The 27,468-nt window shown below is 40.7% G+C and overlaps 1 protein-coding gene across 2 annotated transcripts; it reads left to right on the top strand.

The window, feature by feature from the left end:
- Positions 1 to 3,300: 3,300 nt before the first annotated feature.
- On the top strand, positions 3,301 to 9,682 carry LOC109115301 (G-type lectin S-receptor-like serine/threonine-protein kinase At4g03230). 2 transcript variants are annotated; one of them, XM_019199179.2, is made up of 8 exons: positions 3,301 to 4,816; positions 6,972 to 7,682; positions 7,816 to 7,962; positions 8,058 to 8,263; positions 8,354 to 8,564; positions 8,670 to 8,907; positions 9,069 to 9,219; positions 9,303 to 9,682. In XM_019199179.2, the coding sequence occupies exons 1-8, from the start codon at positions 3,451 to 3,453 to the stop codon at positions 9,612 to 9,614; spliced, it is 3,342 nt and encodes a 1,113-aa protein (XP_019054724.1). In that variant the 5' UTR covers positions 3,301 to 3,450; the 3' UTR covers positions 9,615 to 9,682. The 2 variants fall into 2 exon arrangements, with proteins under 2 accessions (XP_019054724.1, XP_019054725.1); XM_019199180.2 differs by lacking the exon at positions 6,972 to 7,682.
- Positions 9,683 to 27,468: the final 17,786 nt, after the last annotated feature.

Here is a 27,468-nt window from a genome sequence, read left to right on the forward strand (position 1 = left end):
AACACGAGTCTCATTAAGTGTCCAGTTTAAGGGTATTACACAGAAACATACCAAGGGAACATGAATCAAATATGTATCTTTATTCATTTACAATAAACTCATAAAGTACATCATTCTGATTGAGGCTAAGGGCATACAAAACTGTGTAACAAGCGGACACCTCATTTGGTATTCCGTGGGAATGGCGTATGTAGCTCAGATCCGAGCCATATCCCTAGTCGTCAAGACGTTGGGCATGGTACCGAACTGACGACCTGCCCGGAGAGGAAGCTCCATCTCCATCCCAGAGGGACCAGCCTCAGCTTCCTCAATTTCGGCAGCCACGAAGTCTCTCAGTTCAAGCTTGTAGGTCGAGCCGCGAGAAGAGCTAGAACCAGAACTACTAGAGGACCCGAATGAGGAAGAGGACCGACAAGATGAAGAGGACATACAAGACAATTTGTGGAGCTGAAGAACGAACGCTACCGAGCTATCTGCTGAACTGTGTGACCGATGAATCTACCGAGGAGTGGATGCCAAATTCTCTTGCAAGCAATACTGAGGATAGGGAGAGGGGGGCCCCTCTTCCCTTTTATAACTATTAGGGGCACAGACCGAGGAGAGATCAATAGTGTAGATAAAGCACCGCTGACAACGCCTCGAAGGCCAACCGATGTGACCAATTACATACGACAGGAAGCCTCGGAAACCAAAATGGCACGCTCGGCAGGCAGCGGTTGCGCCCATTAATTGCGCCGGTTCAACTACTATACCGGTCCAGCCTTTGACACGGAACCTCGGCTAGGCCACTCAAATCCTCGGCTAGGCCGCTCAAATCCTCGGACTAGGCAGCTTATGGCCGCAAGGCCGCGCAGTAGTTTGTCCGAGCACTCATCCTCCTCAGCAGCAGAACCATGGGAGTGGTTTAGGAACCAAAACTTCGGTTCTAGTTCTATAGCCGACGATCAGAGGACTCCTCGGCAATGACCAACACAGCGCGGACGATACGCATGCTCGGAAGTTCCTCAGGTGGGCAAAGAACCTAGGAAACTTCGTTCCTCGACTTCAGAATTGGGGGAGTGGTGTTGGGACATGGCTGAGCTGGCCATTAGGCCCCTGGCCATCTATCACAGGTTGGCCACATCGGCACAGTTCGGTCGAGCTATGGCATTGCCATGATCCCACCAACCACGTCAGCTATGCCCCGCGGATAAGCCCGCCCAATGGATAGAGATGGGAAGACAACTCCGCCAAGGAGTAGGACTCTACCCCCTGCAACCTCAGTGGGGAACTCTGCCCCGATTTCTATGGAAATCTACTCCAATCAGGATACGGTCCCTCTGGCTATAAATCGGTACTCCATGCTCGAGGTAAGAGACTTTTGACTTCTAACACCCACATTGCTAATTAGCCTGGACCAACATCCCTATAACTCGGCCCGACCATCCACCACTTCCTACTGACTTGAGCGTCGGAATACTTACTCGAGGGAAATTTCTCGGGCCTTTGACTTTTTCCTTGATCGCAGATCTTGAAGCACAGCCTCTTCCTTGAAGCTCGACCCCCGCCTAGCGCGCAAAGACTATCTGATTGCCGTCCTCGGTTTGTACACTACATCAAATTTAGCAGCATCACTATTGTATTGATAGATACTTGTTAATTGCATGGCGTTGATTTTTCTTTTTATTATGATTCTCTTTTTTGTTTTTTATTTTGGGTGAGGCGACAGAACCACACCACCGTTGCATGGGTGGGAATAGTTGTAAAGATGATATTGCAGGAAATTTTTCTTCGAAAAATAAATAATAAAAAAGATTCTCGATCGTAAGTGGTGAGAGCGATGGCTGCCCACGGGCCACGGGGCTTTGGAAAAGTATAGACAAAACAATCTAGGACGACGACCTTAACAGTTGACCCCATCTCGCCCTCTTACTCCAATTGCCGTTTGTCCCGTGAGACTACATAGCGGTCTTCCCCGTCGGGTCAAGTGGGGGATAACTTCCCTCAACGAATCCACCTCCACACTCAAGACTCCCGTTTGGTAATTGGGTATGTCAAAATCCATATTTATTAAGTAAAATAAAATTTCTTTTCTATTTAAAAAAATTATAGGAAAATTTCTCTATTAGTAACTTGTACTTTGAGCATAGTGGTATTTTGGTTTCTAAACTTTAAAATGTGATAATCCTGAATTTTCAAAATTTGTTAATTTAGTATCTGTCACTAATCAGTCATTAAATGATATTTGAAAAGACGTAAATATCTTTTGAATATCATCTAATTTTCTTTATCAACTATTTAAACATTGTTAAAAATTGAATAGTTCTAAATCTTTGTCTCTTCTAATCAATAAAGTTGAAATCATCAAAATATCCACTAAAATATAACCACAATAAATATTGAATTAACATGTTTTAAAAATTTAAGTAATGAATTATTGCATTTTAAAATTCAAGAACCAACTTGACAATAGACCTAAAATACGGGGTATAGAAATTTTCTCAAAAATTTTGCTCGTCTAATTTGCTTGCTCCTGAGTACTTGTGAGAGATTGTGGACGCTTTTGAGTTTTGACTTTTTGTGAGTAGGTGAGATAAAGCAAACATAATGCAGGGCACTTGGTTATAATTAAATTTAAATAATCAGCCCCTACCAGTAAGTAAACAGGTCCCCCACCCAACAAATTACACTTGTTATTTTCTTCTCGTTGTTGTAGTGTGAAGATTGTAGTAATATATATATACCCCTTGTTTTTAGTTCTTTCTTTTTCAGCTGTTGCTGTATTTTATATATGTATACTCAGTTCTTATCTCAATAAATAAATGCAACATTATATAATTGGAGAGGAGAGGATTTGAGGTTGTTAATAACTACAGTCCATAAATGTCAACAATCAATAGATAAAGTATAAAACATGTCATGACTCATGTGGTGAGAATCCACATATACAACTCTGTTGGCTATGTGGCTGGGTGGATTCCAGTACTGCTAGTCTTCCACCATGGACGTCCAATTCGCCATCAGCACGGCACAGCCCCTTTACTACATCATAAAAATCCCAACGTCTAAGGTTTTAACCATCAAGACAAGATGACAATGGGGTCCAGTCCTGGTCCGTCGGTGGCTAGAACCCGTAAGGCCGTAACCCAACCACCGTTCTGAAAGGGTCAACAAGCCAGCTGGAATTTTTGCCAAAGGGTAATTTCGGAATAATGAGCTCATTGACTAGACTGAGTCAATCGCGTGTCGATATGGACCGCAAATTACCTTCACAGCTGCCAAGTTTGAACTGTGAAGTGACTTGAATCCAAATCCACCAGACCCACCGAGCACCAAGCCACATTACTACAAGTGTGGAGCATGAAAGAGCAAGGAGCAGCTGGAGCTATGAGAGACGTTATTTCCACTTTACTACCAGTCTACCAGGATTCTTCTCTTCTTTTTCTGTTTTGAGATATTAATTTATGATGAATGGAAGAAGCAGCAGCCAACATGATGAATTACATCCGCAGGACTCTTACTGGTAGTGCTAGTCCCATCTTCTTTTTCTTCTTCGTCTTATCCTGCTCTTCCCCATTATTTTGCGCAGCAAGAGATACCATAACTGCTGATCAACCCATCCTCGACGGACAACAAGGAGAAACTCTTGTTTCTGCCGGAGGCAGATTCGAAATGGGGTTCTTCACTCCTGGAAACTCTACCAACAAGCGGTACCTGGGTATTTGGTACCATGATGTGTCGCCTCAAACATTTGTATGGATCGCCAACAGAAACCGCGCAATTCCAAATAGAACTGGAGTTTTTACCATCGAGGACGGAGAGCTCAGGCTACGAGATAAACCCGGAGGATACATTCTTTGGTCCCCAACGATGAAGGGTTCAACTACGTTGGTTAACACGACTGCTACGCTCTTGGATTCTGGCAATCTCATCTTGACAGGAGGGGTTGATGGTGGGCAGAACGGAAGTCTCGACCCAATATGGCAGAGCTTCGTCGATGATGTTGATCACCCCTCCGATACGTTTCTTCCGGGAATGACGCTTGAAGGGGGACGAATTCTAAGAGCATGGAGCGACGAGAGCGATCCGACTCCTGGAAGTTTCAGTTTTCAGCGCGATGGTTCAACGTTCTACCAGCTCAGTATCACCAATGAATCAACCATCTACTGGAAAAGCGGCGGATATTTTAATGCCCCCCCCGTTCCCATCTTGGTTGTCAGTTTGCTATCCAATTTCAGTTCCACTGCTAACAGATCCACTAATAACACAAAAAGTTGGTACAGAAATATCAACAATGACTCCACGAAACCCGATTACACAACGAGACTGGTGATTGACCCATCAGGTCAAATCAAGTATCTTACTCTAAAAGACGACGTCTGGAATTTAGTATGGTCGGAACCGAACGATAAATGCAGTGTTTACAAAGCTTGTGGTGCGTTTGGTGTCTGCAACAACGAAAATAAGCCGACCTGTACGTGTTTGCCTGGGTTCGAACCCCAAAAGCCGGAGGAATGGGGTTCCGGCAAGTATTCAGGCGGGTGCAAGAGGAAAACAGAAGGATGCGGGAATGTCTTCATCAATTTGAACATTGTAAAAGTTAAAGGACCAGAGTCGTCGTATGCAGATGCTAAGAATGAGATGGACTGTAAGCAAGAGTGCCGTGATAAGTGCTGCAACGCTTACTTCTTTGAGCCTCCCCTGCGCCCCGATATCAAAGGCAAAGCTAGTTCGTGTTGGATATGGAGTGAGGATGAGAATATAAAGGACCTTCAGGTAGATTATTCCGGCGATAGCAGACGGAAGCTTCACATCCTCGTGTCTTCTTCCGATTTAGGTACCATTCATTTCATTTCATGTTTTAGAGACTTACTCCAACGGTGGATAACAGAGCCACGTCTCCCTTGCTAGGAGAATCTTAAAAGTTGATATAATATCAAGGACGACGTGTCAATATGTTATCCATCGATGGTTGTTAACATAAAAAATTTTTTTGGCTCCATGGGAACAGCGGGTAGCCCAGGCTGTCCAACAGAGAACCAAATTGTCATCCGCTCAAAGAAGGAAAAAATATTTAAATTACGCTTAGGCTGCTTTTAGTTTGATAGAATCACAGAAAATAAGGTAGAAAATAGAAATAGAAAGTTGAGGGAGACTTTTTATGAAAAATCATAAAACTCATCTTTCTGTTTTTCTCTTATTTGTTCATTACAGTTTGTCAGTTTCTAATTTCTAAATTTGGATGAAATTACCCCTTTTTTTTCTGAAAGAGAAATTTTCTGTATCATATATATTTCTTTATCTCAAATTTCCTTAATCCGATTTTTTTTTATATTTTTTTTGGTAATGATATCAGATATTAATTATATGAATTAACCAATTGCCATCACATGGTTTTCAGAATTTTTATAAATCCAAAAATACCCTTATATTATAAATGTAGTTGCTATTGGGATCATGGTATAAACTTAGATTTTACTTTTTCGCATTTAGTATTATTGGTGAATATAATATATCATACCCGAACCAAATAGAGAACCATCTAGGTGATTGGGTCACAAGTCATGTGGTTCGACCATCCAATTCAACTGTTTGACTTGCTTAAAAAAAATGTTAAAAAATACTTAAAAATTGAAAAATGAAAAATGACTATGTAATCTTTTAAAGCTAATTGACATTGAAATAAGCTTACAATAATACATACTGGGGGCGTGTCTCTTTCTGGCTTTCAAGCACCATGCTCCAGAGTTTACTTTCGCTCTTTCAATGAGCTTCCTTCCAAGTTCCAAGTTGCCACAAAGAGACACGCAATAACAACACACTATGTTGGGACTGACAAAAGGTCTAGTTACGTACCGTGAAGACCCCCATGGAAGACGTGAAAATGAACTAAGTGGGGACTGGGGAGCTAAAGCTAATCAAAATGCTGGAGTTGGGGAACAAGAGATGTTAATGGATTACAATTTGATAAAAGTTGGTCCAAAGTAAAAACTTGAACTTACTTGACCCGACTAATATTCAACAGCTTTTACCCTAACAAAATGAGCTTGTATCAACTGCAAGTATGCAATTAGGGATGAACATGGGCCGAGCCAGGGCTCAGCTCTGGGTGGGCTTCTGGGAGATTTTGAATACAATGTAACATACGACAACCGAATTTTGCCCTGATCCGGACCAAACCCGACCTATTGCTAGCACTATTAAAAGTCGCAGCAGCTGGTGCCAATTTCAATGAAACTAAAATTCGGGAGAAGAAAATACAATTTTAGGTTATATTTGATTCAATTCTTATTTTTTTCATTTTTATCTAAGAACAAATTTTAGAATAGATAAGAATGGGTAAAAATAGGCACAATGAGAAAATATTATTATGAAAAAAATATTTTTTTCCTATAAATGAATTCTTTTCGGCCTTACAAGTGTCATGTATTACTCACTTTTATTCTTCGGAAAAAACTGTATTGGTATTCATTAACAACACAGTTTTACTTGTGAATGGCCAACAGTATAATCCTCTAGTAAACATCTATGACAACAGTTTTGTTGATAGAGTTTCCTCAAAAAATGAAAATGAGAAAGATGAGACATGATTATTTTTCATATTGCAGGCTACATCAATTTTTATGCTATGGGCTGATTTTTCATTCTAAAAAGAATAGGACCTATTGCAAGAATTTTAAAACCAAACACCTTAATGTTATTCATTTTTGTCCAAACTGAGCAAGAAATAAAAGAATGAAACCCAAAATGAAACCCAAAGTGGAACATTAAACGGACAACAGGGGGAAATACGATGAGGTAAAATGTTTACGCCTACAACCAATTCTACAAGTTGATTTTTGTTATAAATAACATGGTTTCATAGGATATAATTAAATAGCCACCATAATCCGCCAGATACTATGGAATTCATTCGCTGTTCAGAATAGTTCTATACAAACCAGAGAAGAAATCTCCCAGTACTTTTAACATCAACAGTTCCATGTTTGCAGAGCTTCCCGGAAAAGAGTGCGAACCTTGTGGCAGCAGCTTGATCCCCTATCCTCTAAGCACAGGAACTAACTGTGGTGATCCTGCCTACTTCAGTTTCTACTGCAATAATTCCACAAACCAACTTTTCTTCAATGCAACCAAGACTACTTCCTATGCAGTTGCTGCAATAAATCCGGAGACGCGAACATTCTTGATCCAACCACATGAAACGCTCTGTGGATCCCAGAGATCTTTCGACAAAGATCTACGCTTCCCTAATACATTTTACCTGACCAATAGCAATACTTTACTCTTCTTAAATTGCTCCGGTCATGTAGTACCACCGTCATTCAATTGCACCTCCTCCAACCCCTGCTATAGATTTATGAAGGAAACACCAAGTTGTCTTAATTCAGAGAGATGCTGTAGCTACACAAGTGGAAATTTGTCTTCTAATTTGAATGGCCTTAGTGTTTTAAGCAATGAATGCAGTGACTACACAGGTATTGTCAATTCTTATATTTCTTCACCTGTGAGTAGTTGGGTTGAGGGAATGGAGATTGGGTGGAAACCACCAGCAGAACCACCATGTCACTCAGACTCAGACTGCAAAGACTGGCCAAGTTCAAAATGTAGGTTGAGGGAGACAGCTACCAGAGACCGAAAAAGAAGATGCTTTTGTAATCCCAACTTTCATTGGGATCCATTAACTATGAGTTGCATTAGTCCTGGTAAGGATACACTGTCATATATTAAGATTTGTCATGCCTGGTCCAATATTGTAAACCTTCTAGGTGAAGCCATCTCTCTGTTTTCATTTCCAAACCGCCAAAGTTGATGAATCTCTGTTCTCTTTTCTTGCAGGTGTTGCAACACCCAAGGAACCAGATCATTCCGCTTCATCTGCGAAACGGCGTTATTTGACAGTCTTTATATCAATTGCAGCTGGGGTTGTTTTGTCTTGCACCGTTATTTTTATTTGTTGTCTAAGAAGGATGGCAAAAACAAAAGGTGTCTAGTAAAGTAAATTTCATGGAAATTGATAGAACTATACTAGAATTTTACCATTCATAACTACATGTTTTAAGAAATATTTTCCCAATCAGGTCACCGGGAAAGGGAAAACTCTGCCTTTCAATTAGCTGCATTAGGCCAACATCCTACAGACATAATAAATCCAGACAAGTTCGGAAAAGATGAGAAGAGAGGCATAGATGTACCATTTTTTCATTATAAAAGAATAGCTGCTTCTACTGAGAACTTCTCTGATTCAAATAAGCTTGGAGAAGGGGGCTTTGGGCTTGTCTACAAGGTAATGTTCCTCTGCTTCAAGTTAACTCATAGAATGAAATTGGCTTCCAACCTCATAATTGACAAGAAGAACATGAATGTGTGGTAACAGGGTCAATTACCAGGAGGTCAAGAAATAGCAGTAAAGAGGCTTTCCAAGAATTCTGGACAAGGGCTAGAGGAATTCAAAAATGAGGTTTTATTGATTGCCAAACTTCAACACAGGAATCTTGTCAGACTTTTGGGTTATTCTGTCAAAGGAGATGAAAAAATGCTACTCTATGAATACATGCCAAACAAAAGCTTGGATTCCTTCATCTTCGGTGAGGCCTATAACCTAAAGAATTCTTGCCTTTTACAGCTTAAAGCAGTATGGAGTTTAAATCATATTGTGCTACATTAACAATGATATTGGAATTAATGCTTAGATCGAACACGCCGGTTACTATTGAACTGGCAAAGACGCTTCAACATCATACTGGGAATTGCTCGCGGACTCCTTTATCTTCATCAAGATTCTAGGTTGCGAATAATTCACAGGGATCTGAAGACTAGTAATATTCTTTTAGATGAGGAGATGAACCCCAAAATATCAGATTTTGGATTGGCAAGGATTTTTGGAGGAAATCAGATTGAAGCTAACACCAACAGAGTAGTGGGAACATAGTAAGTGCTGACAACTTACTTTATTCATACTGTCAAAGTAAACTAGGATTTTTTGGGTGTTGAAACACAATCTACTTTTGCTTCCTCTAATAAATCCATTGATAAAAGCTAGACGATCCTCCACATCTAGCTCATTAACCACTTCTGGGGATGGAATGCAGTGGATATATGTCTCCAGAGTACGCCTTGGATGGTTTTTTCTCCATTAAATCTGATGTCTTCAGCTTTGGAGTCGTTTTACTTGAAATTATCAGTGGGAAGAAGAACACGGGGTTTTATCAGACAGATAAGTCATTGAGCCTGCTTGGATATGTAAGTGAGAGAAATTTATCAAAATCCTCTCTCTATCTCTCTCTCTCTCTCTCTCATGTTAGTTTGGTTGAAATTTTTGTCAGGCATGGAAGTTGTGGCAGGAAGACAAGGCGTTGGATTTGATGGACAGGTCATTACGTGAATCATGCAATACATGCGAAGTTATGAAGTGCATCAATGTTGGGCTCCTCTGTGTACAAGAAGAAGCAGATGACCGACCAACTATGTCAAATGTTGTTTTCATGCTAGGCAGAGAAACAGCAACACTTGCAATTCCTAAACAACCAGCTTTCATTGTGAAGAGAGTCCTGTCTAGTTCAACTTCGTCTTCTTCTAGTAGACGACAAACAAGTTCTAATAATCAGCAGATAACAATAACCATGGAAGGACGATAGCAGAAGGCTTTCTGTCAAATGTAAAAGTTTTGATTATTTGTCTCAGAATAAAATCATACTTTCACGCATTATACCACAGTCACTTTCAAACCAACCACAGCACAAGAACAAGGAGGAATGCAAAGGATTTGGAGTGTAAAGTCAGATACAGCTAATTCTCGGCCTAATCTTTACCACCATGGAAGAAGTCAGCACCGACTTCTTTAGTCCATTACAAACCCGACTTAAAATTTTGGTTTTCAAGGGACCCACGTGAATCAATTAAAAACCAAATTTTTTTTGTTAAACCGCCTCTGTAAGGTGGTTAATTCATGTATAAATAGGGGCTCACCCCCTTTTAAACATGCAGTAAAAAAAATTCCCAAATTAAATGGTAAGAGTGGTGTGGAGGAGTCTTTTGGTGTATTGCCTCCGAGTGAGTATAATTTCAAAGTTAAAATAGTGCACATGTATGATACATTGTATATATATGTATTCTTGTATGCTTTGCATTAGTAATATGCATAGTTATTTTCGATTATAGTGTATTTGCTTTTGGTTGTTGTTTTTTGTGTGGTTCCATTTGTTTGTTGGGTTTTTACATTTTGTATTAGAGCAGGTTAACCAAAGTTGTCATTCTACCAGATTAATATTTGAGTAACGAAGATCTAGCTGTTACTCATACGAATTAGAGCCGTCCATTGTGAGCAACGTGGCGTTGTGAAGCTGATTAGTCTGGGACTAAGCTTCTTGGTGAAAGGTAGCAGAGAAGGATTTCACCAATCATAATGGCAGGTTTAGCTAGCATACTTGCGGGAATGGAGAAACTAAACCACTATAACTATGATAGTTGGCACACGTGCATGGAGTCGTATTTACAAGGAGAAGATTTGTTGGAAGTAACAATCGGAGGTGAAACTAATAATTCCATTGACGAGAATGCTAAAAAGAAGTGGAAAATCAAGGCAAGTAAGGCTCTTTACGCTATTAAAATTACTGTTGAGAATGAATTTTTAGAGCATATAAAAAAGGCCCAGACTCCAAGTGAAGCCTGTGATATTTTATCTAAATTTTTTTCCAAAACAAATGAAGCTCGGCTTTAGATGTTGGAAAATGAGTTTTCATCGATCAGTCAACGATCGATGACAATCAACTAGTAATTTACGAAGGTAAAGAGCCTCTGTGATGAAATCTCTCTATTAGATAAAGAGTCTGCAATCAGTGAAACCCGAGTGAGACGAATAATTATACAAGGGCTGAGACTCGAGTATAATGGGTTTATGATGGCTATTTGAGGCTGGTCAACACAACCATTGCTTGTTGAATTAGAAAATATGTTGACCAACCAAGAGACACTAAATAAGCAGATGGCTAGTGTCTCAATTAAAGAAACAGAAGAAGCACTTCTCACTCGGAAGAAGGGGCCAAGCAAAAGACCTAAGCAGTAGAAGCCGACTAAGTTTTATCAGTAGAAGGAAAGTTATCAACAAAGGGGAGCTTCTTAGCAATCTAAAAGTAATCGACGCAATGTAATATGTTACAACTATTCCAAGAAAGGCCATTATGCACGTGAGTGCTGGTATAACAAAAGAAAGCCAGCTGAAGGAAATACAGTAACGTCAGCCAATCAACACGGAGACAAAGGAAGTGTAGAAGAATGGGAAACCGAAGCCTCTTGTTGTATTATAGAGCCAAATGAGCATGGTTGCTCTGTTGAAGATTATTCAACGGTATCGGCACCAAATCCTGGAGTAATTGACTATAGTCGAGACTAGATCGTTGATTCTGGATGCTTAAATCATATGACAGTAGATAAATAGAAGTTCCAATTTATGTCAAAATATAAAGGCAACGGTATTGGCACCAAATCTTAGAGTAGTTGACTACAGCCAAATCCTAGAGTAGTTGACTATAGCCGAGACTAGATCGTTGATTCTGGATGCTCAAATCATATGATAGGAGATAAACAGAAGTTTCAATTTATGTCAAATATAAAGGCAAGCTAGTTGTTGTTACAACTAACAATGCAAGACTTCCAATCACCCATATTGGTTAAGCATTATGCATCCCGCGATTCAACAAGGAAGAAGCACAGTTTCGAAGTGTCTAACATGTGCTCGGTATGAAAAAGAATTTATTATCAATATCTCAATTAACTGCATCTGTTAATTATGTAGTGTTCCAAATGATGTTAAAGTATATGGGAGAATACATACACCGGAACCACCACTTATGGAAGGACGAAAATTAGAGTCTATCTATGTAACGTCTGTTGAATCAACTTATGTAGAAAAGACTCGACGTAATGAAACTGCCGATCTTTGGCATGCAAGACTTGGCCATGTTGGATATAACAGGCTCAAAGTAATGATGGCAAAGTCAATGTTGAAAGGCCTCCCTCAATTGGAAGTATGGACCGACACACTATGTTCTGGATGTCAATATCGTTATGTAGAAAAGACTCGACGTAATGAAACTGCCGATCTTTGGCATGCAAGACTTGGCCATGTTGAATATAGCAGGCTCAAAGTAATGATGGCAAAGTCAATGTTGAAAGGCCTCCCTCAATTGGAAGTATGGACCGACACACTATGTGCTGGATGTCAATATGGTAAGGCACACCAATTACCATATACTGAATCAAAGTTTCAAGCTAAACAACCTTTGGAATTCATTCACTTTGGCGTGTTTGGATGAGTGAAGCAAGAATGAAACACTGGGATGCGGTATATGATAACATTTATTGATGATTTCTCAAGGTACGTATGGGTGTATTTCTTAAAAGAAAAATCTGAAGCATTTTCAAAGTTTATAGAATTTAAAGAGAAGGTCGAAAAAGAAGTTGGGCATAAAATAAAGTGCATCTGTACTAATAATGGAGGAGAATACACATCAGGAGAATTCTCAGATTATCTCAAAAAACATAGGATATAACGACAATTAACATGTCTAAATACTCTACAACAAAACAGAGTAGTTAAGAGAAAGAATTGGCATTCAACTGAAGTATGCAGAAACATGTTGCATAGTAAAAATGTGCCAAGACGAAGACTACAACAAATGTTATCAATCGACTACCGCAAGCCTCACTTGGTTTCTCTCACCATATGAGAAGTTATGGAATCGTCGACCGACAGTAAGTTACTTTCGCATATTTGATTGTGTATGTTACGTATTTGTGCCAAACCATCTATGCGGCAAATTCGATAAGAAGGCTATTCGGTATATATATATATATATATTAATTATATGAACTTATTTTTCAATATAAAAAGAAAATGAATTGAAATTGGTCCAAGTTTCTAAATTCCACTCTTGTAAGAAAATGCATGGAATGCAGTCTCATTGCTTCACAAGAGTTGTACAGCGATAGATAGATGTGGAAAAGTATGGACAGAAGATTGTGGAGTGATTGAAGGTAGTAAGTAAGAGATTGATATTTCAATTTTCACGTCAAGCATGACGTCCACATGTTGTAGTTTTGGTTTTGATTTAAATGGAATCTGTTACGTGGCAATGTGGCATGAATTTTCTTGAAAAAGTATGAAAAGACCATCAAATCTAATTTGTCTTTGCATAGAGATACACAATATATATATATATACAAAGGTATATAATTTAATTTGATTGGATTTTAGTGGTTCTTTAAATTAGATAAAGCATATTTGACTAAATTTAGGGAAGAGATTAAATTAAACATTGGTTGCTCAATTAAATTAAGCCTACGTGTCAAGTGTAATTTCTAGATATGATTCTTATTTGAGAGAGATATCACATTGATGTTCTTTGTTAACCACATACTTAAATCTATATTGAAATATATTCATGCAATTTTTTTTAAAGGCACACAATGACACAACCACCTCGTTAATTATACTAGGCCGCCATGTATAATATTAAACAAAACCGAGTGAATGCTACTCTTTCGATTGTGAATGAGAAAGGCACTAGACCTAGATCTTTCCTTGTGAAAATCTTCAACTCTTTGTTTGTTTGATGTGGTTTTTGACGTTTTGTTTGAATCATTCCATTTTTCACTAGGAGAAAGCTAGGCATTCTCTTTTGTCCAGGTGGAAGATTCTTTATTAAATCTGTTGTCATCCCAAATGTCCTTTACCTTTTGGCATGTTTACTCAAAGTCAACAGTACTCGTTGAGAGTTCACACACAATAGCTGCAACCACCCTTCTCATTCTAGTTAATTACTGAGGTGTTCAACAAAATATTGGAAAATTTTGTAGGGGTTTCTGTTACAAAGGATTCTTTTTATTATTTTTTTTTTCTAACAATACACTATGCATGTTATATCTGCACGCAGTGGAAATATGGAGATTGAACTCTATCTCCTCCATCAGTATATATATTTGTTTTATTGTCCTTTTATTGAATGTAACACTTGGGGTGGTGAGGACTGAGGATTCAGAGGGAGAGAGAGAGAAATTGTTTATCAAAAAGATTGTAAGAGTAAATGTGGTTATTTGAGAATTCATAGGGTTTTGAAGACATGCTAGCCAGCACGAATGGTGCCCTATTGTGAGGGAAAAAGTCACACACGGAAGGGGTTTCTAATTTACCAAACAAAAAAATCCCCACCTAATTCTCAAAGAAGATATAAGATAATTTAAAAATTTTGAAGGGATTGAGAGGCAAAAATATGACATTGACGAGTTCACTTTTGCTCCTTATTCTATGAAGTAAGTATTTCCCTTTTGTTTTTGGTGGATGTTAAAGCCATCTTATGATCAATGTGACATTCGGTTGTCATCCACCGTAAGAAAGCTTTAAGTACCTACTTCGTAGAAAGAGCAAAATGAAGATAATGAACTCCAATTAAATCCTGTAGATTTTATTACTTGCTTTTTTTAATGTTTTTTATTTTAATTAAAAAGTAAAAAAAAAAGGTAAATATACACATACACACTAAGCCCACCTTGCTTGATCGTAAACCAAAAGACAAGAGTCCATCTCGCGCTGACGTGCACTAATAATAATAGGAGACATTTGTAAGAGACGTGACGGAATAGATAGGAGTCTTTTAATATTAGTTGGATTATAATATTATTTTATTATTTTAGTTTTAGTAATTCTTTTTATTTTATTTTATTAACAACTAACAGCTTAGACTAGTAATTGGGCTTACATCTTGTGTCACTTAACATTCACTAGCGGTGATCCGTGCGATGCTTAAGGGAAAGCTAAAGAATTGATAATAGATAATTCTTTTATAATTTAATTTTTTATATTTTATATATTATTTTTAATCATTTTTTATATTTTAATATTTTCATCAAATAGATAAAATCAACGATGTAGCACAATCTGGGCACTCCTAACTGGCTGAGAGTTGGCTCCTAGCAGTGATAGACAGCACCTGAGAGGAAGAAGAAGGTGAAGGGTTTCTGAGGAGCTCTCCCGGAGGGAACACTCCGATGGCTAAGTTAGAATTCTGAGGAAAACTTGAAAAAGGCACAGAGTTAAGAGTGCTAAAAGTGCTAGCTTCAATACCTTTGCTTCGTGAGGGTAGGGGTCCTTTTATACCAGAGCTCGATCACATCAGGCGTAACCGCCACTGCCTTAGCTGTTACCGCTAGGGCAGGGGTGGCAAGTGCAAGCTGCTGCTATAGGTTGCTACTGCAAGGTACAGACTCGATGCTTTTCAGAGACGCCAGGCAGAACGCCGCCTGGAAAGGGATCTGAGCACTGCTGTCGGATCCGGTAGGTACGGACGTCAGACTGGTACGGATGTCAAGCAGGTCTCCCTGCAGTCTGCCGAGCTACCGTACTTCGAACCACATGGGGTAGATTTGCCTTGCACCGAGCTACCGTACTTCGAACCACCTGGGGTAGATTTGCCTTGCACCTGGGGGCGGGCCATAAGCAAGTTCGAACAGGAGTCTCAACGGTGCTGCCCCGAGGTGTTTCTCCCTCGGGACACTTAGCCAAAAGCTGGGGTGCTCCCTTTCTTAGGAAGGGAGAGCTCGGGGCCCCTTAGGAGGAGCTCGGGTCCCCATGCACGAGGGAGCTCGGGGAGCTTCGCCTTCAGGCTTGGGGTGAACTGGGCCTTGCTACTCGACGGGTTGTCACACCCGACGAGTCATTTGGTTGGGCTTCGGCGAGCTTGTTACGCCAGGTTGTGGCCAAGCTGTCACGTTGAGTTGTCGCTTATGCCAGGTCATGTCCACGTGTCCCCGTGCTACGAGGTCGGGCCAAATCTCCCTACATCAATTGCCCCCCACTCCCCGTGCTAGGGGTGCTGACCTAGCACGGGGAGTCTGCGTACTGCCAGGTGGATTTGGCTTGGGGTCTAAGCCTTCTTGTCCGCCAACTCATAGGTTGGACCAGTTCTCTGCTCGGTTTTGCCAGGCGCAACTCGGGTTGCGTATAGTCTACATGCAGACGTCACGCGACTTATAGACTCTGTGGACGTCAAAAAATGCACTAAACTGTTTTCGCCTTGAAGGTCGTGCAGCCGGTTTTCATGAGAACCGTTAGATTGCTTCGATCACAACCGTTCAACCGTAGTCTTGAGCTCGCGTCCAAAGCCTCCAACTCGGGTAAGTTCTCTCCCAGTCCAGTCTATTTCTCTTTGGTGAGTCACCCTAGCCCTTCTTCACTTTCAGTTATGTCTTCCTTTGATAGCCTATTAGACGAGCCCGAGGTGTCCGAGGTGGGTACCTCGGCTCAGGGTAACCCTACCGGAGTCCGGTCTCCCGAGGTGCGGGAGGCCTCGGGTAACGAGGCGCAGGTGGCCTTAGGTAATCAGGCGTCCACTAGACGGTCGATCCTGTGAAGTGGAAAGCAGTCCTTTGGGCAAGCTCGGTTCAGGTCGGTGTAGTCGACGCACATGCGCCATTTACCAATGGCCTTTTTCACCAGAACGGGGTTGGCCACCCAGCTCGGGTAATAAACCTCCCTGATAAAATCGGCTGCAAGGAGCTTCCCGACCTCCTCGTCGACTGCCCTCCATCGCTCTGGGGCTAAGTTGCGTTTCTTCTGTATAACGGGCCTAACTACAAGATCAGTGTTGAGCCTATGAGTTATAATGTTGGGGTCTATGCTGGGCATTTCTACCGCTGACCATGCAAAAACATCTAAATTTTCGAGTAAGAAACTTACCAGTTGAGATCGCAGGGGTTCTTCAATAGAAGCATCGATCTGAAGTACCCGAGCTGGGTCCTCTGCCGAAACCGGGATGGGGATGGTCTCTTCGGTAGGCGCAGCTCGCTCCGCGAACTACTCCGCAGGTCGTTCTAGCTCGGGGTCGTCTGCTACCTTGGCCTTTCCTTTGAGGGCGGCTATGTAGCACTTGCGGGACTCGAGCTAATCACTTCACGTCACTCCGACTCCGAAGTCTATAGGAAACTTCATCGCCAGATGGTAGGTAGAGACTACTGCTCGTAAGGCGTGGGTGATGGGCCGACCTACTATTGCGTTGTACGGGGAGGGGGTCACGACCACCAGGAACTCGTGGCTGAGCCTTACCATAGGTACAGTGACTCTCCCTAAAGGTCTGACCTCCTCACTGCTGAATCCCACGAGCGGGGTGTTTGCGGGCTTCAAGTCGCTTTCTTGGAGTTGTAGTTGATCGAAGGCTGCCTTGAAGAGAATATCTATCGAGCTGCCCAATTCGACTAGGATGCGCCTGACTTCAAAGTCGTTGATCTTAATCTTTATGATGAGCGTGTCATCGTGGGGGTAATTGACCCCTCGCGCATCATCCTCAATGAAGAAGATTGGTTCCTCCATCATTGGCTGCTTTGGGGGGTTAAGCTCTTCCCTGGCGGCCTCGCGGGCTGATGACCAAGCTGCTACCGAAGTGCAGCCCGCAACAATTGATCCCCCGACAATGACATGGATGGTCCTCCGAACTGGTCTCTCGTCGGGAGGTTGCCTCTGCGGTTGTTCTGCTTGTCTACTGGAGTCGGGAGCTTCTTTACCCTGCTCCCCGTGCTGACCTGCTTTATTATTATTATTGTTATGCTGTACAAAATTTCTTAGATACCTGCGACGGATAAGTTCTTCTATCTCGTCGTGGAGGTTCTTACAGTTTTCGGTACTATGACTGTGATCTCTATGGAAACTACAATACAAGTTTTTATTCCTAACATTGGGATCAGCCTTAGCCGAGGTGGCCACTTCATATATGGGGCGTCCTTGATCGCCATGAGGATCTCGGCCCACTTTGTGTTGAGGGGTGTATAATCCCTTTCTGTTGCCGGAGCTCGGAAAGGCTGGATTGGCTTTGCCCCCCAAGCTAGGTCCTCCTTCTTCTTGCTGTCACTTGGAGTTGGGGGCTCCGATTCCCTTTTTCTTTTTTCAAGGGCCTGGTCGCCCTTCTGGTTGATCTCCTCTTCTATCCCTATGAACTGATCTGCCAGTTCGAGGAACTCAGTCACGGTCTTGGGTTGGTTGACCACCACGTGCCATCTGAACTCCTTGTGGGTAATGCCCCGCTTGGTCGCAGTGAGCCGAACTGCAGGGTCTAGGTCGGGTATCTGCAGGCAAGCGTCGTTAAACCGCTTGATGTAGTTCCGAATGGACTCTCCTTCCCTCTGGACTATGCTGAGGAGGCTTTCTTGGGTCCCCGGGCACCTCTTACTAGTGACGAAGTGGGAGGCGAAGACCTGCACAAACAACGCCCAACTCCTTATTGAACCCAACGCGAGGTTTTGGTACCAGGTGCGGGCTACTCCCTTGAAAGTAGTGGAGAAGGCCACACACATGTAAGACTCACTCGCCCTGGCCAGATGCATCTGGGACTGGAAGGCGTCGACGTGGTCGTTGGGATCAAAGGACCCATCGTACTTGTCCAACGGGGGGAGCTTGAAATCCCTTGGCATGGGGACAACGAGGAGCTCCGGGGACACAAGGGAGGGGACTGAGAGAAGTGGTGTAGCTTTTACCTCTCCCGAACTTATTTCTACTTTGCCTCTAAGCTTGGGCAGATTGTGGGTGGTGGTAGTTCAGCGAGCTCGGCGGCGTCTCTGCTGCTTCTTGGCCGGCTCGTCGTTGGTGCTGCTGGCCTTGGTGTTACCGAGCTCAATGGGCCCAGGGGGAGGCAGGGACGGTTTTCGGTAGCTGCGAACAGAGGGACCTTGTTCCAGGTCATTGGCTAGCCCTTTGAACCGGTTCTCTGCAAGCAGAGGTTCGAACTGCGAACGCTGAGGTGACGCTGGCCTAATCGGCTGGGAGGCCCCTGACCTGGCTGCAGGCCGCAAGGAGGGGGTAGGGAGCCTTTCCTTCCTTCCATGAGACGATGCCGAGGTCTCTCCTTGGTGGGAAGGGAGTTCACTGCGGCGGTGAGGCTTGGTCGGCTGCGCAGCCGGATGTCTGGGAGGGAGTGAAGGAAATTGTTGTTGATACTGATACTGAGACACTTGGTGCAGCACTTGTTGCTGGTGGAACTGAAGTTGCTGGAACTGAAGTTGCTGGAACTGTTGCATTTGGGCCTACATGGCTCGCATGCACTGCATCAGGTCTTCGAACTGACCTTGGCTGGCCACCGGAGGGAGGATGGTGGGTTCACCGAAGGTTGTTCCAATGGTAGAGGGTAATGGAACGGTCACGGGTGCCACTGACAGGGGGACATTCAGACTAGGTACCCCGTCCACGGAGAGGGGGACGGTGGACTACCCGATGCAGACGGTGGGTAGCTGGAGTTGTTCCTCTGGGGTGTTCTGGCGTCCGGAGTTGCTGGAGGAAGCCATTGTGATGATGAGTTCTTTGAGGGAAGTTTCACAGAAGTTAGAGGAATGCCTTTTGAAGCGTTCCCATAGACGGCGTCAAATGATGCAGCACAATCTGGGCACTCCTAGATGGCTGAGAGTTGGCTCCTAGCTGTGATGAACGGCACCTGAGAGGAAGAAGAAGGTGAAAGGTTCTCAGGGAGCTCTCCCAGAGGGAACACTCCGATGGCTAAGTTAGAAGTCTGAGGAAAACTCGAAGAAGGCACAGAGTTAAGAGTGTTGAAAGTGATAGCTTCAGTACCTTTGCTTCATGTGGGTAGGGGTCCTTTTATACCGGAGCTCGGTCACATCAGGTATAACCGCCACTGCCCTAACTGTTACCACCAGGGTAGGGGTGGTAGGTGCAGACTACTGCTACAGGCTGCTACTGCAAGGTACGGACTCGACAGGCGTGCCATGCTTTTTAGAGACGCCAGGCAGAACGCCGCCTAACAAGGGATCCAAACACTGCCGTCGGATCCGGTAGGTACGGACGTCAAGCAGGTCTCCCTGCAGTCTGTCGAGCTACCGTACTTCGAACCACCTAGGGTAGATTTGCCTTGCACCGAGGTGCCGAGGTACACCGAGGTGCCCGCATTGGGGGCAGGCCTTAAGCAAGTTCGAATAGGAGTCTCGACGGTGTTGCCCCGAGGTGTTTCTCCCTCGTGACACTTAGCCAAAAGCCGGGGTGCTCCTTTTCTTAGGAAGGGAGAGCTTGGGTCCCCTTGCACGGGGAAGCTCAGGGAGCTCCGCCTTCAGGCTTGGGGCGAACTGGGCCTTGCTACTCGGCGGGTTGTCACACCCGCCGAGTCGTTTGGTCGGGCTTCGGCGAGCTTGTTATGCCGGGTTGTGGTCAGGCTGTCACGCTGAGTTGTTGCTTATGCGAGGTCATGTCCACATGTCCCCGTGCTACGAGGTCGGGCCAAATCTCCCTACATCATCGGCCAATCCGATCCAATTCAATATTTTTTTAGTAAAAAATCTGAATTCACTACTAAAAACTGACTGAAACAATTCCAACACTGAAATAGAGAAAAGTACATTTAAAAAACGACCTAGAAACAAAACCGTTTTAGCCACCAATTTTCGGGTTGACGGTTTGACCATTTAGTTCGAATGGATGGCCCGTTCTGACAAACAAATTAAAAAATAATTAAGAATAAAAAACAGTCAAAACCTTTGAATGGGCTGACGGTTTGATTGCCCAGGTCAACGAGTTGTTGACTTTTTCAACAGTTTTTTATTAAAACCGGGTTTGAATAAAACAAAACTAATTGCCTAGACAGTTCTCATGCCGAATGGTCCAACCATTCAGATAAACGATGGTTCGAAAACCTTGCCGCAACTAACTAACCCTACTGAAAAACAAAACAAGAAAAGCAGATAACCAGGCGGGGATAACCCCCTCCATCCACAATGTTGAAAAAAAAAAAAACTGTTTTTGCTAGTTCATTTGCAGCACCATTCATGCTTATGGGGCACCACAAAAATTTGACTTTTTGACCTGCACAAAGACATTCCAGATCATCTTCAATAAACACTAAGGCCCCGCTTGATTTGCAGGAATAGGGGCCTAAAATTGGAATCGGAATGGGTTATTCTGATTCTAACTGTTTGGTTGGGCAGAATTGGAATCCCATTCCCATTCTTGCTAAAATGGCATTCTCCATTTGAGGGAATAACCATTCTCTGCCCCTCCCTTGGGAGTGAGATCTCATTCCTATTGATTCTAATTTCATTCCTATTCCTGTCTGAACCATTCAACTATATAAATCGACCATTCCGATTTCGAAAGATTTTAATTCCAATTCCAATTCCGACTGTAAACCAAACGGACTCTAAGTGTTTGTCACAAAAAAGAGATGCCCTGTTAAGGTAGTAGACTAATTACTTGTAGACCTGGCAAAAAGTTGACTCAACCCGCGAACCCAACCCTAAAAAACAGGGTTAGGGTCTCATATTTAACTACCCGAATGTGAAAATGACCCGACCCAATCCAATAAAAAAAAAACTGGGTTGGGTTGGGTCATGGATCAACCCGCTAACCCAATTGTCAAGTCTAATTGGGATTATTTATGCATTGTTGGAAGTTTCCACTCTTTAATTTTTTTCTATTTAGTCTTTACTTTTTATTGTTTACTCTTTAAATTGTTAAATGTTCAAGTTTTTTATTTTATATTTGGAAATTTGAGATTAATTCTTTTAATTTTGACATTTTTTCATGTAATTTTTTTTTATTTTTTTTAATTTCAATTACTTTTGGGATGACCCGAATTGACCCATGGGTCAACCCTAACCCGTACATTTAGGGTTAGGGTCTAGCATTTGACAACCCAACCCAAAATCAACCCGACCCGAAAGCAACCCAAATTACCTTGACCCTTGACCCAACCCGAACCCGACCCACCCAACCCAATTGCCAGGTCTAATTGCTTGCAATCCGCTTCAAAAAGAACCCGCTGAAGTCCTTTCCTTCTGGTTGCTTTAACCGCTTCCAACAAGCTTCTGCCATTAGAGGGGAGCTAGCTGTGAGAGTTCCACAGGTTGCCCAACAGCAAGAACCATTTGAATCTCTCTCGTGATGAAACCATAGGAAGCTTTATTTGGGTACGTAAAACCATAGGAAGCTTTCCGATTTCTGCTGCAAGAGCAGAGATGTCTCTGTTGTCAACTTGTTTATGCCATTAATTACAAATAATGGATTAGAAACAGAATTTGCAAAATACAAACTATTTCTATCCTTCCATAACACCCATAATCCAATGACTAGCTTGAGAATGATCTCCATGTGGCCTGATAAATCAGAACTAATGGTCTTTGAAAACCAACTTATAAAATTTTGAGAACCGTCTATTTGGTCTACAATTACACCTAGCCCCGAACCAAATCAAATGCATTTGTATTTTTCACAATGCAATAATGCATTATTGTTTCAATTTCAACTTTACATCCGAGACAAAGAGGAGATTGCAGGATTTTCCTCTTGTGGAGATTTTCATTTACAGCTAGGCTATTATTACGGCATCTCCACAGAAAATTTTGTAGTTTAGACTCCATTGGGATTTTCCAAAGACATTTCTAGAAATATTTTCCCTCTACAGTCCTGTCTCCAATTAGATTGGACTTCCTCAACAACTGTAGATCAAGGAAGTAAGCTGATTTAACCATGAATTGTCCTGAATCTGTTCCAACCCAAATCAGCTTGTCATCCCACATGTTTAAGGGAAGTCTGATTTGTAAAATTTTCTCAGCTATTTCATCAGAAAAAGCTGATTAATTACAAACTGGTTCTAGGATCTTAATTCACTGTTTATGAGTTTAGAAGAATTTTGACTTTGATCAGCCCTTGGGGCTGGACCCATGGGTTTCTCATCATTTAATCCTGGGATCCAAGGGTCCTTTCACATGTTTATTTGGTTTCCATTTCCAACCATCCACATTAGTCCATTCTCAAGCACCTCTTTCCCTCTCAAAATACCAGTCCAACCCCAGGACTATACCTTTTTGTCAATGGTTCTAAGGAATTGGGAATTTAGGAAATATTTTGCTTTCATTATTCTCGCCCATAAACCCTGGGAGTCATGATAGAGCCTCTAAGCTAACTTTGCCAAGAGGGCTAAATTGAAAGCATGATGATTCCTAAAGCCTAAAACACCATTCAGCTTATTCTTGCAAATTAAATCTGCTCTCAAGACACCACAATTGACTTTTTTTCCTTCACACTCCCCCACTAGAACTTCCTTTGAATTCTTGAGATATCCTCAAACTCTTTTTGGTAGGAGAAAATGTGACATGCAATAGGAAAGCACTACAGTTAATACTGATTTTATTATCACATCTTTACCCACCTGAGATAATAGAATCTTTCCATCCGGCAGTTTTTGAAGCCACTCTCTTAGTGATGTAGTTGAAAGTTGACATTTATTCCTGCCTATCATAGGATAAATTCCTAGATAGATAGATAGATTATCCACTTTTCTAAATTTGAGAGCTCTAGAGATTATTTTCTTTAATTTTTCATGCATATGTGAACTAAAGAAAATATCTTACTTTTCATAATTCACCTTTTGTCCCAAGGCTGCTTCCTAGGCTGAAATTGCTTCCAAGAGTTTCCCACCTTCTTCAAGATTTGCTGTTGTGAATATTAAACTACCATCTGCAAAAAAGATATAAGAAATCACTAGAGCTGTTCTCCATACTCTGATACCAGAAATAGTTGAGTCCCTAACTAACCCATTCAGACTAGAAGATAGCACATCAAAGCAAATAAGAAAAAGGTAGGGGGAAGGGGGTCTCCTTGCTGAAGGCCCCTTTGGGGATAAAACCTTTTTGAGGGAGAACCATTAATGAGAATCTAGTATGAAACCGAAGAAACACAATTCATAACCCAATTAACTCAAATAGGACCAAAACCCATCTTGTTTAAAGTTGCCTATAGAAAAGTCCACTCCACCCTATCATAATCTTTATTCATATCCAGCTTAATTGCCTATGAACCCTTTCCTGCTTTTTGTCTTCTTCATATAGTGCATGACTTCATTGGCTAGAAAAATATTATCCGAGATTTGTCTATCAGAGAGGAAGGCACTCTGATTTGGAGAGATTTTCTCTACAAGATTGGCTTTAATCTATTTACTAAAATTTTCCCAATGATTTTGTACCCTATATTGCAAAGGTTGATTGATCTGAATTTAGAAGCATCCTCTGGGTTCTTTACTTTCAGGATTAGGGCAAAGGAAGTATGATTCAACCTCTCTCCCATCACTCCTTCCTAAAAGAAGGTCAGTACCTCCTTGTAGAGATCATCTTTGATAATCTTCCAAAATTTTTGAAAGAAGAGGTTTGGGAAACCATCTGGTCCTGGAGCCTTTCTAAGAGCCATTTGAAACAGGGTTGTTTTATTTCTTCCTCTGTTACAGGTCTCTGAAGCTCTAAATTATCTTCCTCAGGTATTAAGATTGTGACTCCCTCTAAAATCTCTTCCACATTTGTATGGTTGGAAGAAGAGAAAAGTTCATTAAAATGATTTAACAACACTTTCTCTATATTGTAATACACTTCTACCCAAACTCCTGCCTCATCTTTGAATTTTTTGGATTCAATTTCTTGCTCTTTTCCTAATGGTTGTAGTATGAAAGAATCTGGTGTTTCTGTCCCCCTCCCTTAACCAGCTTATTCTTGACTTTTGGGCCCACATAATCTCTTCTCTTCTAAGAATAAGGTCCAACTCTTTCTCTAGATGCTTTACTTTTTCACTGCTAAGTCAGACCCTTTCCTTGATTTTTCAATGCTAAGGGAATTTCTAACTTTTTCTAGTTCTTGTCAATCCGAGTTGGTTAGTTTTCTATTATTTTCAATCAACTTTTGTTTAGTAATTTCCTAACCCAACCAAGTCTGGTTAGTTTCAGTTTTTGTAAAAACAACCAAAATCAAACCAGTTTTTTAAATATACTTTTTTAAAGACAGGGTAGTGAGAAAATTCTTATATTTCTTAATCTAAAATATTTTATATTATAAATTAAAATTTTTTATTTATTTTTTAATAAAATCACTGTAATTTTTTAATTTTAAATCTTTTGAACTAATTGACCAAACTAAAAATGGACCTAAATCGATACCAATGTTTTCACTCCGTCATTGACCCAACCGATTTAACCATTTGAACCGTCACTTGGCCTTGATTCTAGATCCAGTTCTGTTAAAACCCGCCCTTCTGTTAGAAACCACCTGACATAGACGATTCAACCGTTGACCTGTTTGGGTTGCGGGTTGCACACTTAATGTATGTGCAAAATCTTGTAGGCCATAACTTTGCACTCAGATGTCTGATTGCAGGTGAGAGAGAGAGAGAGATGGTCCACGTCACCATGCCTCTCCTTGCTCCATTACCCCCACCCTACATTCTCCTTGACTCTCTCTCTCTCTACAACTCAGTCACATTTCTCACTCTCTCTACCTAAATAACTACTCTCTTAATTAGCTCAACTCATCTCTCCCCCCCATCCTCTCTCTATAACTATTGGATTCATTTAACTAAAATGATGTGATTTATTGGATCGAGTATGATTTTGTTTTCATTAATCCAACCCAATTATGACCAATTTACTTTGAATGATATATTACCTATTGTCTATAATTAATAATTTTATTTTATTTTATTATAACTCATACTAAAATAAATTAATAATTTTCATTTAGTAATATTTTTTGGGTTAATTACTAATATTGTCAACAAGTTACTAATAGTTTACCAAAATTAATTAATTATTTTCAATATTAATAGAAAAATACCAAAATTCACTTAAAATTTATTATTTATATCCATGATTTATTAAAAATTTCCAAAGTTTAATACCAAAATATATTACTTTAGTAATTAATATTAGTTAATATTACCAACAAATTAATTAATTACCAATAATAATTAATTATTTTATAAATATTAAAATTTAAAATCTAATAATTGTTTCATGAATAATTAAATTAGCTATTATTATTGTTAATAATAGTAATTTTTTTATAAATTAAGAATTATAAAATTAATTAATTCATAATTAAGAACTATTAACTATAATTATAAATTTATGGAAAAATTCTTCATCAGTACCTTGAATTTTAGGGGTTGTGTCAAGTCAGTCCCCGAACTTCAAAACATGTCTATTTAGTACCCTGAAGGCCCGAACTTTTAGAATATGTTTAATAGGTCCCTATTATTAAAACTACCCTTGAAGGAAGACATTGTTCGTTGTCTTCTACCTTCAGATTGAAGAGCTGAGTTATTGCTATGACAGTGTCGTTCATACCTTAATGAATGATGATGTCTGTTAATAACCTATATAACATACAATTCAAAAATAATTAATAAATAAATTTTAAAATCATAATAAAATTTAATCTCCATTACCATCACCACCACCATCACCATCAACATCACCATTACCATCACCATCACCATCTCCATTACCATCACCATTACCACCATCATCATCAGTAGACTCATTACCATTACCAATCCCACTATTGCCAGTTTGTTCTTTGACCCTATCATCAACATTTTATCCCCATTTGATTAACAATATAGGGACTAGTTTTTGGAGGATTACCTGGTTTATCTAAGACCCTTGTTTCTTTTTCAGTATCTTCTAACCAAGATATCAATGGATCTTCTTCATCATATATATCATCAAGATCAATTGGGTTGAAGTAACCTTCTAGAGGTCTTCTATCTCTAATGAGGTGCCTAACACTCAATCACATGATATAGTGGACATATATACTAACTTCTCCGAAGTGCCATAGGATAGATGATTCCTTTGCTTTGTATGAATAAGGTCGAAGATACTTCAATTTCGTTCACAACCACTAGAAGAAGCCATTTGTGATAATACCCTTATTGTTGTTTTACGAAGATGTTGGGAATCTTGACCATAAATTAACCACTATTCAGATAAAAAAATAAAAATATAAATATAAAATGTATAATAATGAAAATAAAATTAATTAGTTAACAACTTAATAATTTAACATTAAAAAATAGAAAAATAAAGAATATATTAAAATTTTAATTTACTTGGGTCAATTCTTGTTCTTGCTTTGACAACCATAGGATTTGCAAAGCAACTTAATGCTTCATGAAATATTTTTTCCTTAATTGAAAATAGGGTAAATTTCTTAAACTATCCTTATGGTTTAGCAAATTGACTAAGTGTACCCTTACTGTTTGAAAACTGACTAACGATACCCTACTATTTCTGACAATTGACTAATACTTCCCTTATTGTTAACATTCCTTCAAAAACTATTCACATGTATCATCACGTGATTAGTATACTTTCAAAAATTCCCAACTTACCCTTTTATGTTAAAAAATGCCCTTATTTGGGAGAGACAATTCTGTCAAAGTACTGGCACTGACATCTTCATACCAGACACAATGAAACTACAAATTGAACGAGACGGCCATGGCGGTCGAATGATGACTGCCTTCCGATCAATGTATCACCATTGCAAGACGATGACGGCCTTGTTCGGCTTCAAAATTTTCACCACTAGCGTATTGCCCCTGCAAGTGAAAGACATGGTTTGTCGTGCCTCCTTCACTGAATGCCAATTCTCCTCCGGCTGAGGTCGTCCTGCTCTCTGACGAAGACA

The sequence above is a fragment of the Nelumbo nucifera genome, chromosome 1, assembly GCF_055504915.1.
Source record: "Nelumbo nucifera cultivar China Antique chromosome 1, China Antique-T2T, whole genome shotgun sequence".
Lineage (NCBI taxonomy): Eukaryota > Viridiplantae > Streptophyta > Magnoliopsida > Proteales > Nelumbonaceae > Nelumbo > Nelumbo nucifera.

Bases quoted from the DNA above. Each gene is read 5' to 3' on its own strand.
- LOC109115301 (XM_019199179.2), top strand. From the start codon at position 3,451: ATGGAAGAAGCAGCAGCCAACATGATGAATTACATCCGCAGGACTCTT. The intron at 7,683-7,815 runs GTAAGGATACAC...CTTTTCTTGCAG, and splicing joins TATGAGTTGCATTAGTCCTG to GTGTTGCAACACCCAAGGAA. The intron at 8,565-8,669 runs GTGAGGCCTATA...ATTAATGCTTAG, and splicing joins CTTGGATTCCTTCATCTTCG to ATCGAACACGCCGGTTACTA.